This window comes from Engraulis encrasicolus, chromosome 7 (assembly GCF_034702125.1).
Source record: "Engraulis encrasicolus isolate BLACKSEA-1 chromosome 7, IST_EnEncr_1.0, whole genome shotgun sequence".
NCBI classification, from domain to species: domain Eukaryota; kingdom Metazoa; phylum Chordata; class Actinopteri; order Clupeiformes; family Engraulidae; genus Engraulis; species Engraulis encrasicolus.
This window is the reverse complement of record NC_085863.1, coordinates 42,149,537-42,167,649: the sequence shown is the minus strand read 5'-3', so window position 1 is coordinate 42,167,649 and position 18,113 is coordinate 42,149,537. Positions and strand designations below refer to the sequence as shown.

The 18,113-nt window shown below is 42.7% G+C and overlaps 1 protein-coding gene across 1 annotated transcript; it reads right to left on the bottom strand.

Moving 5' to 3' along the window:
* Nucleotides 1–3,891: 3,891 nt before the first annotated feature.
* LOC134452193 (solute carrier family 22 member 6-like) lies at nt 3,892–15,775 on the bottom strand. Its single transcript, XM_063202561.1, has 10 exons — nt 15,377–15,775; nt 15,014–15,117; nt 12,432–12,586; nt 9,203–9,371; nt 8,805–8,928; nt 8,306–8,421; nt 7,031–7,245; nt 6,105–6,213; nt 5,044–5,254; nt 3,892–4,637 (listed from the first exon to the last, which is right to left on the bottom strand). Exons 1-10 carry the CDS (start codon nt 15,773–15,775, stop codon nt 4,515–4,517), a joined length of 1,725 nt encoding a protein of 574 aa, XP_063058631.1. The 3' UTR covers nt 3,892–4,514.
* Between the last annotated feature and the right edge of the window lie 2,338 nt (nt 15,776–18,113).

Genomic DNA, 18,113 nt, shown 5'->3' with positions numbered 1-18,113 from the left:
GCAACACAGAAACGTTGGTCGCGTGTGTGCACAAAATAAAGTCTTGAAAACTAAGCTGCAGTGTGCTCCAGCTTCTCCTTTCCAGTGATGTCTGTCCCACTGTGATGCACCTGCAAGCAGGGTTGCCAGATGAAGCTGATAATTTCCAGCCCAAAAAATGCTCAAAACCAGCCTAGAAGCTCAAAATCCCGCCCAATTCTATTGATTTCTATGGCTAAAATTGGGCGGGTTTTTCTGCTAAATGCCATTTTTACCCGCACACGACCATCCTAAGCAGCCCAATTGGGCGGGAAACAGCCCAATCAGGCAACACTGCTTGCAAGATGAGGGAGGGATGATGCATAGGCTGAATTCGAAACGGGAGGCAGTAGGCTCGTTTGCAACCACGCAGCAAAAGATTTGATCAAAACGTGATTTGCTTGGTCTTAAAAAGGAGGGGATAACTGCGTCGCAACCAAGCTGGACACATCAGGCAACGAGATTTCAATTGCGGCAAAGAAGGTGGATCTATAGGTCTGTGGGTGGATCTACCTTTTTTGAAAGCGGGTGTACCAGGGCGCCGTCTCGTGGAATTAAATCATCATGGCACTAATTCCATGACGTGCTTACCAATGTCGGCACATGCTTGTGAAATCCGAGACTCTCTGCCTCTCGAAGAGAAATCGGATGGTCTTGAGGTAGAGACACAGGTTACTACTCGGTGAATCATGGTACAACTCTTAGTTAAATTTGTGATGATTTGGCTTCACTTCCATGTTATAATTCAGTTAATTAGTGCTCACTTTAANCCAGGGGTGTCCAAACTTTTTTTAGTGAGGGCCGAATAGGCTACAGGAAAATGAACAAGGGGCCGGGCCGCACTTTAGCGGTGACATAGCCTGTTGTGTGATGACCGGTAAGGTACACAAGGGAGACAAAAGCTGTCTGGTAGCCCATGATTTAGACTATTTCCAATATTTTCAAGAGGCAATGTAAGAAAAGGTAACAAAAATTGCATCAATATTATTGTGTCAGTGTATGAATTCGCCTGTAAATACAAATAAAACAGCATATAAACATGCATTGATTGATTGTAGGCAATAATAAAATATCAATTTAATAATAATTAATAGCAATTAATAATAAGCTTAATTGTTAACCGTGCATATGATTTTGCAAACTAGTTCATCTGTGTTTGTAAGAAGGCATTGCTCATTTGTGGTCAAGCCAAAATATTTCCTTTGGATGCAGCAACTTATTAGCAACCATCATTTTCCACTTGTTTCTCTGATGGGACTACTACCGTAACAAACAAGAAACAAGTAGCCAGGTGGAAGTGGAGAAGTTTTAGCGGGTGGCGCCACTTGGTGTTCAAACGCAGAATTGCAACAGAGTTACAATGTAGGTCAAATGTAATGTGCGGGCCATGTTCAATCACATTTAAAAAATCTGCCGCGGGCCAATAAAAACGGGCTCGCGGGCCGGAGTTGGCCCGCGGGCCTTAGTTTGGACAAGCATGCTTTAGGCTATTCATTTTGTGTTTTGGGACCAAAGTCGTCATTCAGATAGGACCGTTTTAAAATTACTTAACAGCGCCAACCCATGCTGCGAGGATTGAACCCAGGTGTTCAATATGTAGCTTTACCATGGCGCGCCAAACACAAAGGCCACTCTGTTTCGTGCACTTTCATACATAAAAGACAAGATAAGTCTCTCGCAACTGGTCTGTTTCCACATTAACCATCAGCAACTAAAGACTCCCCGTGTTTCGGTGCAGTTTCGAACCGGGGACCTCATGAATGGAAGTCAGGCGCGCAACCACTACTCTAACCGTCGAGCAGGCGGCCCGCGGAATAATACTGGTTTTGTAACCTACGCTTACACTCCTAACGTGGCGAAGATGGAGCATCTGACGACAGGGTGGTTTGTTTCTTTTTTTTCTGTTGTAAGTGGGTTGTGCGACCATACATATGGATGATACCACTCTGAGTATGCTGCATTTGAGCATGAAATGCATTTCAGCATGTAGAAAATGAAGCACGTTCAACTACACACACATGAATCACATGAGCTATGAACACCAATCACGGCAGATTCCTCACATCATGGAGGAGGTCTTCTGCCCAGCGCAGTAGCTTTCTGGTACTGCGTGGCAGTTTGACAAAACTTTTGTTCCCGCGATGGTTCAACCCCATGTGACACGACTGCCACGCAGAGGTCACTCCCTTCAACTGCATCGTGAACGGCAAATTCTAACCATGATGCCTCACGCGGACACACTGAGCATGCTCGCTGCCTAGCAAATTTTCAACTTCGTCAAAATTACGCCATCACGAACGCCCTTAGTGACTCGATGACTCTCCTCCTACATAAACAGGTCACTGATCAGAGAGGCGAAGTTAGCTGATGAGGCAGCCGTTACGAACGGCACTAACGAGTGCGCCGCCTTGCGCATTTGATGTTACGGCGATTCTTGCGATTCTATGGCGGGAGTTACGTTCATCACGTTAGCGCTTAGCTTACGCATGCTATTTGAACGGTGAATGATCGTCAGACGGCGGAATCGTAAAATAGGCTATAAATAGATCTAGCGACAGCATATTTAGATACTACAATATTGATTTATTCATTCGATTTTCAATATCTACATACATAAGTGTCAGAATAAAGAGTATGATAAGGTAGTAGCTTGGGTAGTAGCCATGTTTGTTTTTCAGGTTTCCGGTTGAGAGGGAGGTGGCGCACAGCATGTTGGGTACCAAGGCAGCGAAGTCAGCATCTGATGTGTCCTCGAAATATCCTCGTTACGCCCACAAATGCAGTCAACTGCCGAGAGAGGAAATAAAGCAATTTTTCGTTTCGATCCACACTTCATGACTCGATGTCCAGTTGGGACTCACTAGTTCGACGCCCTTTCGTGACTTACCGCTTACGTCATACGACCCTAAACCTAATCCTAACCCTAACCTTAACCCTAAACCTAACCCTAAACCTAACCCTAACCTTAACCCTAACCCTAACCTTAACCCTAAACCTAACCCTAACCTTAAATCGCTTGTTTGAAATGTTTGATTACCATGTGAAGTCACGAGAGGGCGTCAAACTAGTGAATCTCATGTCCAGTTAGCTCACTGGAAGGACAGCTGCCTTCCCTGTTTCGAATCGGGCCATAGAGTCCCAAATAACTGGGTGTGGCTTGTGGAACTTGAGCATTGCAGTGCATTATGGGGATTGTTGTCACAAATCCACAAGCACTAAAAAGTCATTTTCTGCCTTTTCTTGGCCAAGAAGGCACCAAATTAGAAATGTATGTTGCTATTCTACTATAAATATGACCCACTTTCAGTAACATATTCATGTCTCCACCGGTGGAATGCCCCTTTAACAAATACTTTTGAAAGAAATAGTCATGATGATGACATGCTCTCAAAAACTCCTGTCTGCACTTTGAAAACGAATTAAGTTAGGTATCTGTCATAACTTGAAATTAGCTTGTCAAATCTTAATTGCCACCTGTAACCTTTTTATTGCACTATTGTATTAACCTGGGAACAGTGGCGCAAAGAGGTGCCAATGAAATGCAATGGCAGCAATACAGCGCCCTCGTGAGCCTGTGTGAGGCTTATCAATTTAATATGATATTCACGTCCAGGTTCCATGTAATTCAGCAACTTGTGTAATTCACACCGAAATGATTTAAGAGTAAAAGGTTTTAGATAAAAGTAAGCCATGGATTAACTATTAAACACTCGAATCCATTTGGTTTGCTTGGTTGTTTTATCAGGCTAAATTAATATCAAATTCATGTTGCATACCAAATTATTCAATGCAAACTGGCAGAATCTTTTATTATTATTAAACCCACAGCAAGATACAGGCCAACTTGACAAAATTGTAAAATTCATTTTCAATCTAGCTTACATTTAACGGCTAATGCATGCAAGGTACAAGTTCAAAATCACAAAATCCATACTGACATTAGGCTGATAAAAAAAATGGTCAGAGATTTAAACAGCAAATATGCTGTTCTCTACTACGACAAGGTTTAAAAAGGCACAGTGGCATTAGTCCTCATAACAAATCAGTTCCTTATAGGTTTATAGTCTGTCCAGCAGTCCATGACTCGTGAATAGTAATAACCCAATCTATAGTGGATGGTTTGACCTATGTACAGTAAAGTTACATCCAGATACAATAAAGCTTTCTTCACATCCTCTTCCGGTGGCAAGTGTTGGCTTTCTACATTACCTCTGGGGCAGGACTGGACTGGGACCAATGTAGAAATGTAGGATGTAGAAATGTTCAACATTTTGCCTGGCCCCTTCTAAATTGTGGGCCAGTATCTAAGAAAATACATACAAATTCCAACAGGATCGGATCATGAGGACCGTCGGCACACTGGGGAAATGCCCTGTATGCCAGATCACCAGTCCAGCCCTGCCGCCGGATAAAGGGCACCTGCAAGCATTGAGGAACTCTGATTTAGCTCCATTGCACCTATACAGTACAGGGGTCAGTCTGTTCACGTTTGGTACTCATAAAGCATTGAGACCAGAAGTCTTTCCATCCTCGTATTCTTCCACTCCGTCCTTCACGTCTTTGAGGGCCATGTTTTCCTTCTCCTTCTCCCTCTCCGTCTGTTTATGCACTTTATGCGTCTTTGACCTGCATGAGCATGAAGAGAAAACCGTGTATTATAATTCAAGGTCTTGATTTTTAAAAACGTTTTTCAGATCAAGAGAGTTATCAAGTTATCAGTATGAGAAAAAGTGACACAGAGAATGGAAAAGAGAAAGGTGCCAATGACAATGTGTTCAGGTTCTAATTTCGCAAAGGGGAGAGGGGGAAATCCCCCTTTATGTAGACCTATCTATATATATATATATAATCAGACGTATCTCTGTATATACGTAGACATTTCTATACAATCTCTAGGGATGATATGGTGTGTTTGAGACAGAACTGTGCATGAACTTGACTAATGGTAGTAGGCCTAGCATACAGTAAGACAAATCAAGGGGGAAGTGTCACAGCATTACAGCAGTCATACTTTTCATTAAAAACGTACCATTTCTCTTCTACATCATCCACGGTTTCAGGGAGAGGCACGTTGAGCGTCTCGGGCAGGGAGAGGGCGAAGACCCCGGCGATGAGCGCGGCCCCTCCGTAGACGATGCTGGGCAGGGAGGGCCACACCTCATCCAGGATCAGGACAGCAGGGGCCGCCATGGAGCCGATACGGGACATGGTGGAGGTGAAGCCCAGACCCGTCTGTCTGGGAGACAAGAAGAAAGAATACCGGTGGTTAGCAGTGATGGAACAATTACACAGGGCCTCTAGGCAAAAACACTGATAGGGCCCCCCCAATACAGCCTGCCAAGGTCAAAATAGGGCCCCTTCCACCAATATGGAGAAAGCACTCAATCCATACCATCAGTCTTTCAAAACGAATCAGAAAGAATTACTGAGTTACTGCTTTTGTTCAATTGAATTCCTTGTTCACATACTGTATATTATTATATATCTGAATAGCCATTTAAGGAATATCTGTCAAATTCTGTTTCCTCACACACTTTACCACTCTGTTCATGGGGGGAACTAAGCAGTAGCCCTCCCAGTTCCCTCTCGAGTGGTCGTCCCTCAAACTGCCCCTGTCCATGGTGCTTATTATGATACACCAGGGCACTCCCCTTAATATAGCCCTACCACCAAAATGAGTTCATAACTTATCCAATAAAAAAGTCATACTGAGCTTTAAAAACTTTTCAGTTTCTTTACTTAACCTTGACAGTGAGGACAGAGAAGAAATACACAGTAAAAATGCAGTGTTAATTCAGCATTGTAAGTGTGCAAAATTTGAAGGGATTCATTGCAAAACGGTGTATCCAGCATTTTTGACTTTTGCATTTTGTTATCGGAAATGACTGTTCAGAGATCATCTTTGTGTGAATTCTTGACATTCAAATATTTTGAGAACATGCTTTTTAAACCTATATAAAATGCATTTTGCAATGCAATGCAAGGGAATGCCCAATACAAAATGTCAATTTCCCAACATTCTACAAAATGGAGAAATACAATTTTGCAAATAAACTCTTCATTTGCAGTATGTGTGGCAGTGTTACCTGATGATGGTGGGATACAGCTCCCCAGTGAAGAGGTAGACACAGGTGAAGGAGGAGGAGATGAAACCCTTCCCCAGAACAGCCAAGACGGTCCGAACAGTCTGGTACTCTTAAGTGGAGGAGGAGCACACATTTGATTAACACAGCATGTCAACACGTACAATATGTAGGCTACTGTACAATGGCCATTAAAATCCCTCCATGCACCATGAGAACAATATTAATAATACAATATTTGACTACAGCCTGTTCACATGTATTAAAGACTATCATGCGATTGTACAACACATAAGGTAACTTTTGCTGCACAAAACGAATTAGAACTTAGAACTGAAGTCCTGCAGGATATTTTAACGTTCAGCGTCAAAGGGCAGTCATGGGTGAGCAGGGCAGTCATGGATGAGCGATTAGGGCGTCAGACTTGCATCCCAGAGGTTGCCGATTCGACTCCCGACCCGCCAGGTTGGTGGGGGGAGTAATCAACCAGTGCTCTCCCCCATCCTCCTCCATGACTGAGGTACCCTGAGCATGGTACCCTCCCGCCGCACTGCTCCCCATGGGGTGCCACTGAGGGCTGCCCCCTTGCTACCCCTTGCATAAATGCAATTTCGTTGTGTGCAGTGTGCAGTGTTCACTTGTGTGCTGTGGAGTGCTGTGTCACAATGACAATGGGAGTTGGAGTTTCCCAATGGGATTTCACTTTTTTCACTTCACTTCAAAGTAGTGAGAGTTTCAACCTATGGAGATGAAAATGTCACCTCTGTCCACCTCTGCAGTCACAATGTTACATGGATCACTAATGTTTTTTTTCTATTTTGAGGCATGATGTACATAAAATTTGCTGCACAAAACAACGTAGAGCTAAATATCTCAGTAAGTAATAACGTAGTGTCGAATGCAGAGTCAAAAGGTCAACGAGTTTCAACCTGTAGAGATGATGATGTTGGCGAAGATGAAGATGGCGGCCATGACGAGGCAGAAGGACTGGGTGATGCGGCGTCCCAGGTAGTTGAGCAGGAACAGGGCCGTCAGCTTGGCGGGGATTTCCACCGCGCCGAAGATCATCTGCATGGTGTAGATGCTCACGCCAAACTTCTGCAAATCCATGGCAAGGCCATAGTAGGCAAAACTCGTAGAAAACCTGCCAAAAATGTGCACGAATGTCTTGTTCATGTTACTCATATCACTTTTTTTTCATGCGGCAGAAATACTTTTGCGATCTATAGATGTTCGGATAACTAAACACTGTGCACTGTCACACCCTTACTCGATAGCCTACCCTTACTTCTATTTTTTTGAATGAAATAAATAATAGTGGGTGTAATAAATATAAAATGTGTAATATTTAGTTACATTTTACACATGTACTGTAGCCCAATATTGTATGTTGTATCAATATAATAATATCACATAATGATACTATTATATAACAAGGTGATTATGTTATTAGTCATCACATTACACTTAGCATTACAGTTCCTGAAGCAGTGTGTAAGGGGCCTAGCCTGGTTCTCACTAACGGTGCGTGTGTGTACACAAATTACCGTCTGGTAGCACTGCCGTTAACATGCTCTTCTCGAGTCAGAAAATAAATGGTGCATTTGAAGAGTTCAGATGCAAAACGCCCTAACTCCATTTCTGAAGACCTGCACTTCTATTTTTTTAAAGAACCCAGTTGTTATACATATGAATAGTTATATTACATAAATAAAATAAAAAATATGCAATTTTGATAGCTTTGTATTAAATAAAAATGAATTAAGATTATTTTCTGAAATGGCACTTAGGGGGTTTTGCATCTGAACTCTTCATTTATTGCAACTCACAACCAACAAATTCCTCCAAAAATGTTTTCTGTTCATCTCTTGAGAGTCAGTATAGTCTATAATCTATCCTGTGTCATCAATGCGAGCTGCTGTTGATATTTAAGCAATAAATGCTCCGTTTATGTTCTTCTCGAGAAGAGTATGTGAATGGCAGTGCTACCAGACAGTAGTGTGTGTAGCTCCGCTCCACCAGGGGGCTCTGGTGCTACACACACGCACCGTCGGTGAGAACCAGGCAATTAGGGCCCTGGTTCAACCTGGTTCAACTTTACGATTCTGTAACCAGCTCCCTAACTATTAGGCCACAGACCCAGACCCATGCCGTAATCACAGAAAATATAAACAGTATAAAAAAAATATGGTTCTAGGTCTCACCAGAGGACCAGGAGGCATATGGATATGCGTCTCATGACTGGTCTGCGTAGCAGGTCATAGGCCGTGTAGGTGTTCTTACTGGACTCCAACTCTCTCTTCATGTGAGACTCCAAAACCTAAACACACACACACACACACACACGCACGCGCACGCACGCACGCACGCACGCACGCACGCACGCACGCACGCACGCACACACACACACACACACACACACACACACACACACACACACACACAGGCAAGTCTACTAACTGCTTACATAATGTAGTGTATACTGTACATGCATACATATATAGAAAATGTGACAATGACTTACACTTTGACCTATGACTTTGAACTATGGACATTCAGCGGTTTTCAACCTTTTTTGAACAAACGCCCTCTTTACGTAATCATAATCCTGCCAAGGACTCCCCTTAGATTTAGATAAAATGAAATAAAATAAAATAATTCCCGCTGTCATGAATTCAGCCCATAGAGGTAACTGCCACTGACCTCAGGGGTGATCTTGTCCACCATCTCAGGCTTGCCGTTCATACGGACCACTCGGTGGATCTGTTTCAGAGCGTCTGCAGACCTGCCGTTCAGCACCAACCATCGAGCAGACTCCGAGTACCACCTTCACACAACAGACAGAGAGACACACCATCAATCTACATCCCTGTATTCCACACTGTGTAGTGCTACTTAATTCTGTTTGACTTGGATACAGTAGCGTAAGGCAGGGTAAAAAAAAAAAGAAATATTTCAAATATTTCAAAAGTAGTAGTTATTTATTTGTTTGGATATATATAGTTTGCAATTGACATCAACTTTGACTAATTAATCTCGGCGCTCAAGAGTAACATTGTATGTATGTAACATTGTTCCTAGCTCCTAAGGTATGACCTCACCAGCTGTAGATGGCGAAGAGGAAGTATGGGGCGCAGACGGCCACGTTCAGCTTCCTCCAGTCCTTCAGGCTGTAGGCGATGCCGGCCAGCACCAGCTGGCCGAAGGAGAAGGAGAAGGAGGGCAGCGTCCCCACCAGGGTCCGCGCCTTAGTTGGGACCCACTCCACCTCTGAAGTCACACAAAGTTATCGTTGGGTTAGGTCAGTGGTTCTCAACCTTCTCTGAAGAAAGGCCCCCTTGGCCTAATCAAAAGCCTCCCAACGCCTCCCAGACACCATCACAATCCTGACAACGTCCCCCTTAGTATTAAAAAAATAAATGGACCACTGACCCCCAATGGCAACTAAGTACCACCCCCTGTCAGCTGTATCTTTCTCAACGCCCCCCCTAGAGCTCTCCAACGCCCCCTGGGGGCTGCATCGCCCCCGTTGAGAAAGAATAGGTTAGGTTAATGCTGCAGTTGGACCTACTTTGGGACTAATCTATTAGTCCCCCACCAGGGTCCATGACCTTAGGCGGGATCCACCTCACCTCTGCCAGAACACAAAGTTGAGGGTTGTGTTAGGTTAGGTTACCACCGTAAAAGTGAATTGTTACAGCACAACATAGCCTCACTGTCCACTAGTGGGCCCCTTCACTCTTGGTTGAAAACACAGATGAGTACTTATTACAATGTTGGTAATGTAGTAAGGTATGTAAGGTTATAACAGTACAAAAGATACCTCATCAAAGCTACATTTTCTTTTTAATAAGTGATTTGGTAAGCACCTTAGTATGACTCCACAAAATTGTTAGCCAGGCCGCACCAAAAGGCTTTTGTCATTTTTTTGTCATTTGTTATTTCACCTTGTGATCTTTTCACACAGCTTAGCTCATCTGACAGAAGAGTTGAAGATGACCCATAGTTTGCTGAATATAAAAAACATATAACTCCAACACACTCTTTCACTTTAACTTTATTCAAGTTTCTACCTTAGATCTTCATCAGGTGAATAAAGATAAAGCAAAATGATTGGGTAACTGGCATCCCATTGGAACAATATATTTATTTCATTTTTCCCTTTAGAGACCAGCCCACAATTTAGATGGGGCAGGCCATTGGAGCATGCTTAATATTATATATCGAGTCCATCATAATAGGGAGGGAAAGTAATCTCATCGCCCCCTGCTGGCAACGTTCCAACCCCCTGCAACAAATGAATGTTTTTTTTCTTTGAAAAATTACATCTCGGCCCTGACGACGAAGTAGAAGTAGTGGCAGTCATATTATGGGCATGTTGGCCCGTTTTATCGAACCAGGTGGTAAAATGTTCGGTTTTTCACTGATCTGAGCTGATTTTAATATTCTTTAACCCTGTGAAACCTGAACCATGAAAGCAATGAGAGAAAATTCTATTTTTTTGGAATTTGCTTCAATATTGGTCCCTTATAAGAAATGTAAAAAAAAAATTCAATTTTTTTTTAAGGTCGCTGAGATATTTAATGCATCATATATGATGCATCAGGCTTTTAATGAATGAAAATTCCAATTTCATGACCATTGAAAAATTACTTTTAATGCATTTACAACTTTTTTTTAATTTAAAAAAGTTGTCAGACAATTTAATTTGAGGATTATCTTTAAATATTTAGTGAGATCCTGCCATTTTTTAAAGCCTATCCTTGTTTTAGCAGGACCATATTTTACATTTCCCACAGCCTGGTTGGGTAATTTTTTAAAATCTATGTAAAAACATAGCTGATCGAATGCTCAACAACCTATTTATGAGTGTAATATAGATCATTATTCATTTTTGATGTGTAATTTGAATATATGGGTCCATTACTACAATTGGACCATTTCTCCATTCACTTCAATGCATTTTTTACGAGATCATAATTTCAACATTTTGCATTGCATTTTCAAAATTGCAAGTAAAACCTGTTTCTTAAGGCAATATCTTTGTCTTGAAGTAAAACAACTTGTGTGTTTTGTTAAACGATCGTCGTGGTATGCTTTGTAAGTTTCCCTATGGAGCAAATGCATTGATGGCTGACTTCCTGCCACCGCCGGATGGTGCTTATATGTCTCATCAGTTTTAGCACGATCTCTCTGCAACACGGTGTAAAAATATAAACTCTTCCTTGCTTAATTGCACAAAGCAAGTGTTCAAATTAAAGGATGTAGAGTTATATTTCGGAAATTTGTACACAAACCTTATGCAATTTGACGAAATCTCAGCGTCGGTCAGGGAAACCGCTTCTACCCCATTTTCCTGTTTTTCGCCGAGCTGTGGTCAACTTGTTGTCGACCGCTGCTCTCTTGTGGCGGTTTCCGTGTACTGCAGGACGTTTGGAAATGACACGCAGGATGTTTTTCAGATCGATTTTTTTGTGTGTCAGCGTGGAGAGGGCTTTGAATTTGATGAGACATATATGATGCATCCGGCGCGATAGGGTTAAAAAGCTAATACAGAACTACACTGACTGGCATGTGTGGCTTGTTTACTCCATGTAATTAGCATAGCCAAATTAGCATAGCCAAACATGAGCCAGAGAGGTGGTTACTCGTCACCACAGAAGCCATCATATCTACTAGAGAATTTAAAACCATACCAAAATGATCGCGTGTATATATGTGTAATAAGAAGACAATGTGGAACTCATAGGATTACAAGAATGTGAAGATATGCGAAGAACTTGCGTTCGTTCGCGTTCATTTGTTTCTCTGTGTTGTCAACGAGGCGCGAAGCACAGCATGCTGGGAGCTGTAGTCCGTTTCCGACCAGATTGGCACAATTTCTATTTTTCTTAAAAGGGCAAAAAATGACTTGAGATTTTCACAGGTAGTAGTTCATGCTATTGTGTACGCTGAAAAATGTGTCTGGTGTTATAGTTCCAAGGCATATCTTTGTGGGATTTTTTTAAAAACTTGTCTATGGGAGTTTCAATAGGATCACCCTGGTGTTTGGAACGTAACCGCTAGGATCGCTGTTTTCCACTTTCCCTCCCAATTATAGTAGGCCTATAGCGGGGGTGGCTGGTCTATGCAAAAGAAAGCTTTATTAGGACAGGATAGTGAAGAGGAGGACAGATAATGAGTGGGAGAGAGATGGGGAGGGGTCAGCATAGGACCCGAGCCGGGAATTGAACCCGGGTCAGCCACATGGCAGGCGAGTGCCCAACCGGATGGCCATGGCAAGGCCTACATAGGGCCTACTCTTTTCATTGTAATTTCAGACACACTTACCGAGGGAGATGGAGTTGAGGATGATGCCGGACGCAGCCATGCCTGAGAGGAAGCGGAAGGTGCAGTAGGCCAGGTAGGAGGGCGCCAGGGACGCGGACGTGCCCAGCACCGCCAGCTGGAAATAGGACCAGATCAGGATGGTCTTCCGCCCAAACCTGTCGAGCGCAATGAAACAACCAGAGACAGAAAAAGTCGGAATACTGTGGAGGAAATCACACATCCCTTTCTCATGCCCTATAATGCATCCGAGGGGTAGTCGGTATACAATTTGAAATGGCTGAAAAAAAAACACAGAAGCTACATATTCACACTGCAAAAAAATGCATTTTACATGGATGGCCCTTGGGAATATCATTTTGCAATACAAAACCATGAGTGAATCCAATGGCACTGGTTGCTTGTTTGGTGGGGGTGGGTCTCTGCCACCTCACCAAGATAACTTATTGGATGTCAAGCAGGCTTTGCCAACTGGCACTATTATGAGCCTGTATATCCCTCCATTATGGTGGCTGCATTGTGCACAGACAAATCTGCCCAGTTATATATTTTACATTTCTGAAAATAGGGGCCCACAAGGGTGTGGGGCCCATCTGGAAATGCCTGCTATGCCAGATGGCCAGTCCAGCCCTGGTTGACGTGAATGGTTTGCCAATGAAGTGGGTGTGGATGAGGATTCACTGGGTCTACTGGCTGGACCTGCTTGGTCAATAGACCACATAACAATAATGATAAAGAGACTTGGGGTTAGGTACTTCAAGCAAAAAGGACTATACAGTTGCAGACTTTTTGATCAGACAAGCAAAGTTGTCTTTCTGGAAATCCAAGAAACTGAAAGTAGAAGGGTATCGGGTTGAAATGGATATAGGGGATTGTGTTGAAATGTCTGGCTGAGTCTAGGATTATGGTGGAGTATTATGTTGGGGCGCTGTTGGCTATTTTGTGGACGTAAAAAGGGATTTTAAAAGTCAAAGTCTCTTTCTCTCATTCTCTCTCTCTGACAATATCTGGACAATGTGTCTCACACATTACTCATCGTTACTGATTTTACAAAAAATAAATGTAACAGGTGGGACTGTCACTGTTACAACAAATTGTCCCTCCATGGCTTCCATAGCCGGTGATGTCATTGGACTCAGCTTGCTGCTGATTGGCTAGCCATTTAATGGTGGCTAAGGCACCAGTTTTATAAAAACAGCCAGAATGGGTAGACTTGCTGGAACTCTCCCGGGATTTGTTTGTGTTCAGCACGGTGCGTGTGTGGTTGCTGTAGGCTGAGGTCCGACTGTTTCCAGCCTACTGCATGTCTCCTCTCTGAAGGTTTAAGGTATGTGTGTGTAAACAGTGTATGTGTGTAAATATTCTATGTGCCATATGTCTCATCTGCACATCTAAACTTGTATATTCATTACTGTTTTATTGTTGATCGCCAGGGTAGCCAGGTGATCACCCTTGGCACACGGAGTCTGTTGTGCGCCGTATCCACCTGTTTTGAGGTATGCGAAGCTTTCTTTTGTATGTGTAATAATTGTGAAAAATGTATAGCTACCTTGGTGGCAACTGCTGACCATCTGTAAATGCTTGACTCCTCAGAGGGTACCATCGAGGGTCATAGCTGTTCGCCGCTGTTTTGCCCAGAGTGATTTTAGCATTCTGTTTGTTGTTTTGGTTTTATTTTGTCCGCCCGCCATACTCTCTTTATTTTGTTTCTGTAGCCTAATTCATGCTCGCAGGGCAGGTCCCAGTAGTAGAGAGCTCTAGTATATTATTAGTAGCTTAGACGTGTGACGTGAATGCTCACCTGTGTAGTGGGTAACCATACTGATTGAATCATTTGCTTAGCGTGGGTAGCCATACTGATTGAATCACTGACTTAGCTAGTACGCCTATGTGTGTGTATGTACCGCGCGTGCTGTGTGCTAAAACATAGGCCATTTGTTTCTGAGCACGAGTGGTGAACAACACATAGCTCTGTCCTTAACTGACAGCCTGCCCTGTTAGCTTGACCCTAGGCCTACCATCATTTAGGTCTAGGCTACCTGTAGACTATTTGTCTGTTTTTTTATTTTATGTTGGCGGTGTGGATGTTTGATGTGTTTTGTATAAATAAAGAAAGATCATTTTATTTTTGCAATCAGAAATCCACGTCTCTGTCCCAGTCTGTCAGAACCTGTGTTTGCCTTTGTCCACAAATATTTCTAGGGGCGGAATTCCCCTAGTGGCGTAGTCGTGTAATTGCAGGTATTCCAACTTGATCATTATTATTTTGGGTCATTCCCTAAAGGTCCACCTTACTACATAAATATTGCAGCTAAATTATTGAAATTTAGGTTTCCTGTAGTGGGATGCTTCTATGTCATATTGACCTTTATCTTTCATAAGTGAGAAGGAAATCAAGTATGCAGAAACATGCAAAAAACGTTGGGGGGGAAAAACACATGGCCAAACAAATATTGTGCACCTGACGTCCTACCACGGAGGTTAATACAACCTTTATCCCAGGAAGGCATTAGTAGCAAAAGGTCTTTGAAATGCAAGTCCTGTGCCTTACTGCAGGGAGCTTTCGATGATTTGTGGCGACTCACCTGTCTGAAAGGCCTCCGAATATGATTGCACCTGACAGCACACCCCCCATGTAAATGGTTTGGCTCATCTGTTTCAGGGGCCGCAGCTTGCAAACCAGGTCCCACTGAAGACAAAAAAGTAGGCTGGATAACTGGATACAACACATACAAATTATTACAGAACTGTTACAACCTGGTTGTTATTATTCAGCTATTGATTTTATTTCATTAAAATTACTGGTATTATTATTGTTCGTGTGCCATATGCGCGTCATCTGCTGCGTAATGCAATGCGCAATTCAACCTCGCCAAATCAAATACCTGCTATTACAGTAGCCATAGAGTAGTAGTTTACGCCGTCTCCATCAAGTGTTAATGTTTTACCTCTGATACTATTGTGTTGATAAATTCACCCTTCTCATACGTCCATCCATCTTCGCATGACTCCGTCTCAAGACCCGTTATATTGACTCCCGTCAGGTTACCCGTCAGATGCCACTGCGGCTCCACATATCTTTTACACTTTGTGAACTTGGATGACTCTTGTGGAATAAATGCGCGAAGAAGTTGATTTGTACTTAAGTGCTCCACCGTCACATTTTGGTAAATTGCGAGATTGGTGATGTTTGGTATTGCGCAGTGATGTGCAGGAATGCCCGCTGTGAAGTTGTTCAGCAGATTCTGACTTGCTATAAGCAGTGAAGGCAAAGACAATAAAGTTACGTGAATCCATTGAAAACGTCCAAACCCACCAATGTCGTCCAAAATATCCGAAAAACCCATGCTGCAGGTTTCTCCAAGATTTCAGATCTGTTGTCAGAAGTGTTGCCAAATTGCATCAAATTGTATACATATTATTACACACTTAATTATGTGTCATTTGTCCGCAAAATCCTTTTCTCTGTGCCAATCCTATTCGTGCTGGGAAAAGGTTTTTTTTGTAGTGCAGTCGTAGCCTACAAACTCTTTTTATAATGGTTCTGGCACACGTCGAAACCCCAAATGGTTTAAACGCTGCATATTACCTATCTCTTAAAGGGTTAATGGTTGTTTGAAGCGCAACACAGGGTCAAGGCCCGTCCTGAAGATGCCATGCCTACCTCTATTGGCGAAGACTCGGTTGTCTGTTCTTGAAGATACATGTCCCACTGCGTCTTTGCGCGCTCCCCATCTAGCCCAACAAGGTCCAGCGTAGTTTCGATGGCTGCACGTGCCACCTTGAGTAAACGCATCGTCAGGATTCTGCAGGTCACATTTTCCTGTTGGCTACTGTTGCTCTGTAATTAAAATTCTGTAATCACTTTATTGTTGCTGTCCAAAAAAATCCTAAATCCTTCAGTGCAGTGTTTCCCACAGAATTTTTGGAAACTATGGGTGCAGCCGCGGTTTTTTTTTTGGGGGGGTGGGGTGTTGCATGGAATTTCACGTGGCGTAAATGTAAAACAATGAGTACAGTTTGACATTGGCGCATGGAGAAACTAAAGGCCTACATTTCAGCCAATGACATGTATAGTAGTACATTGTCAAATATATATATATATATATATATATATATATATATATATATATATATATATATATATATTTTTTAAATGCAGTACAGTGAATCATTTCTGTTTACAACACACTTTCATTCGTCCCTCATGCAGGAGTCTACGCAATGAAAAAAACAAAAAAAACAGAATAGGAGCACAGACAAGAATTTAGGAGCACTGTGAAATTGTTAACGCACAGACAAAAAGAGTCTAAGAGTAGCCTATGCGTTTTTCCCCACACACATGGGCGTACACATTTTACATGAGGGGTGCTGATCACAGGGCCAGTTTTTCAAAATTCCTCCCAGTAAAAGGGCTGAACAACATATTACACATTTATGTCTATATTCACATTCATAACACTTTCTTTTATATATGTAGCCCAATGTCTCTTCTGCTGTGTCAATGCAGACCTGTCGCCTAATTCATTACCATTCAACCAGAGAGAGTAGAGAGAGAGAGGTTCCATTGGCCCATTGTTTCCAGGTTCTATTATTGCAAGGGGGAGGGGGTGGGGGGGGGGCAGACCTAGGCAGACCTGTTCTATTCAATGCTAGGAGCATTATGGCACGCCCCTTTCGGCAGACCGGAACCTGGTCACATTAGGTGCCCATAGAAACCTATTATGTTGGCATATCTCTACTTAAAGAATCTCTGATACAACTGTAAAACAAAGCCTGGGGAGTGTCAGTAAACTCATTCCACTGTCCCAAGTCAACTACAACTTGACCAGGTTTTTGATCCCTTTGTCTATCAAGCACTCATGGTTTTCTCTATAGGATTTATTTACTCCAGGAGGAAAATGTGAAGGAACTCGTTTTTAAAATAGTTTCTTAAAAAACGGAGATCATTTTTTTTTATTTTTTTTTTTTTTTTACAATTTCGGAGACTATGGCGGCCAAATTTAAACTATGGTGGAGCGCCATAGTTTCCTCAATGTATGGGAAAGACTGCAGTGGAATTTGTATAAAGCGCTTGTGGCCGACTAAGCAGCAAGCTAAGGTCCCACTGACCTTAGTATGAGCTTGGTAGTGTATGTAGTAGCCTGTATTTGTTTGAAATCACAGTTGGCCTAACCCATCTGGTAGTGCTCTTGCTCAGTGTTTTTGTGTTGTGTTCCATTAGCTGTACACAAGCAAGTTGTCCATAGTTTCAGTGTCATTTTTGTGCAAAGACGCTTTACTTGACTTGCATGTCCCGAATCCTGCACCTTCTAATCTAAACAGATGAGCGGTGGCCTATCACAACTTGTGTTTCAGTGTCATACCATTTGTATCCACAAAATTAGGATTTCAAGGTGAAAGGTTTCAAGGTTTCATTATTATTATCATGAGACAACATACAGTATCTTCCAGGCAGGATAACAATGAGGAGGTATGGCAAAGTGTAATAAAGAATGCAGGCTGTGTGGCGAGGGAAGTGTGTTCAGGCTGATAGTGACATGTGCAGAGCCAACGGGCTGAACCACTTACTCCAACCAGTCCAGCAGCTCTAGTGATGGGCCAGCCTATCAAACTAAAGGGCTGGATTAATGAATGGGTTATCCGTGCCTAGGGCCCATGGGCCAGAGGCAGTTAACAGTCAGA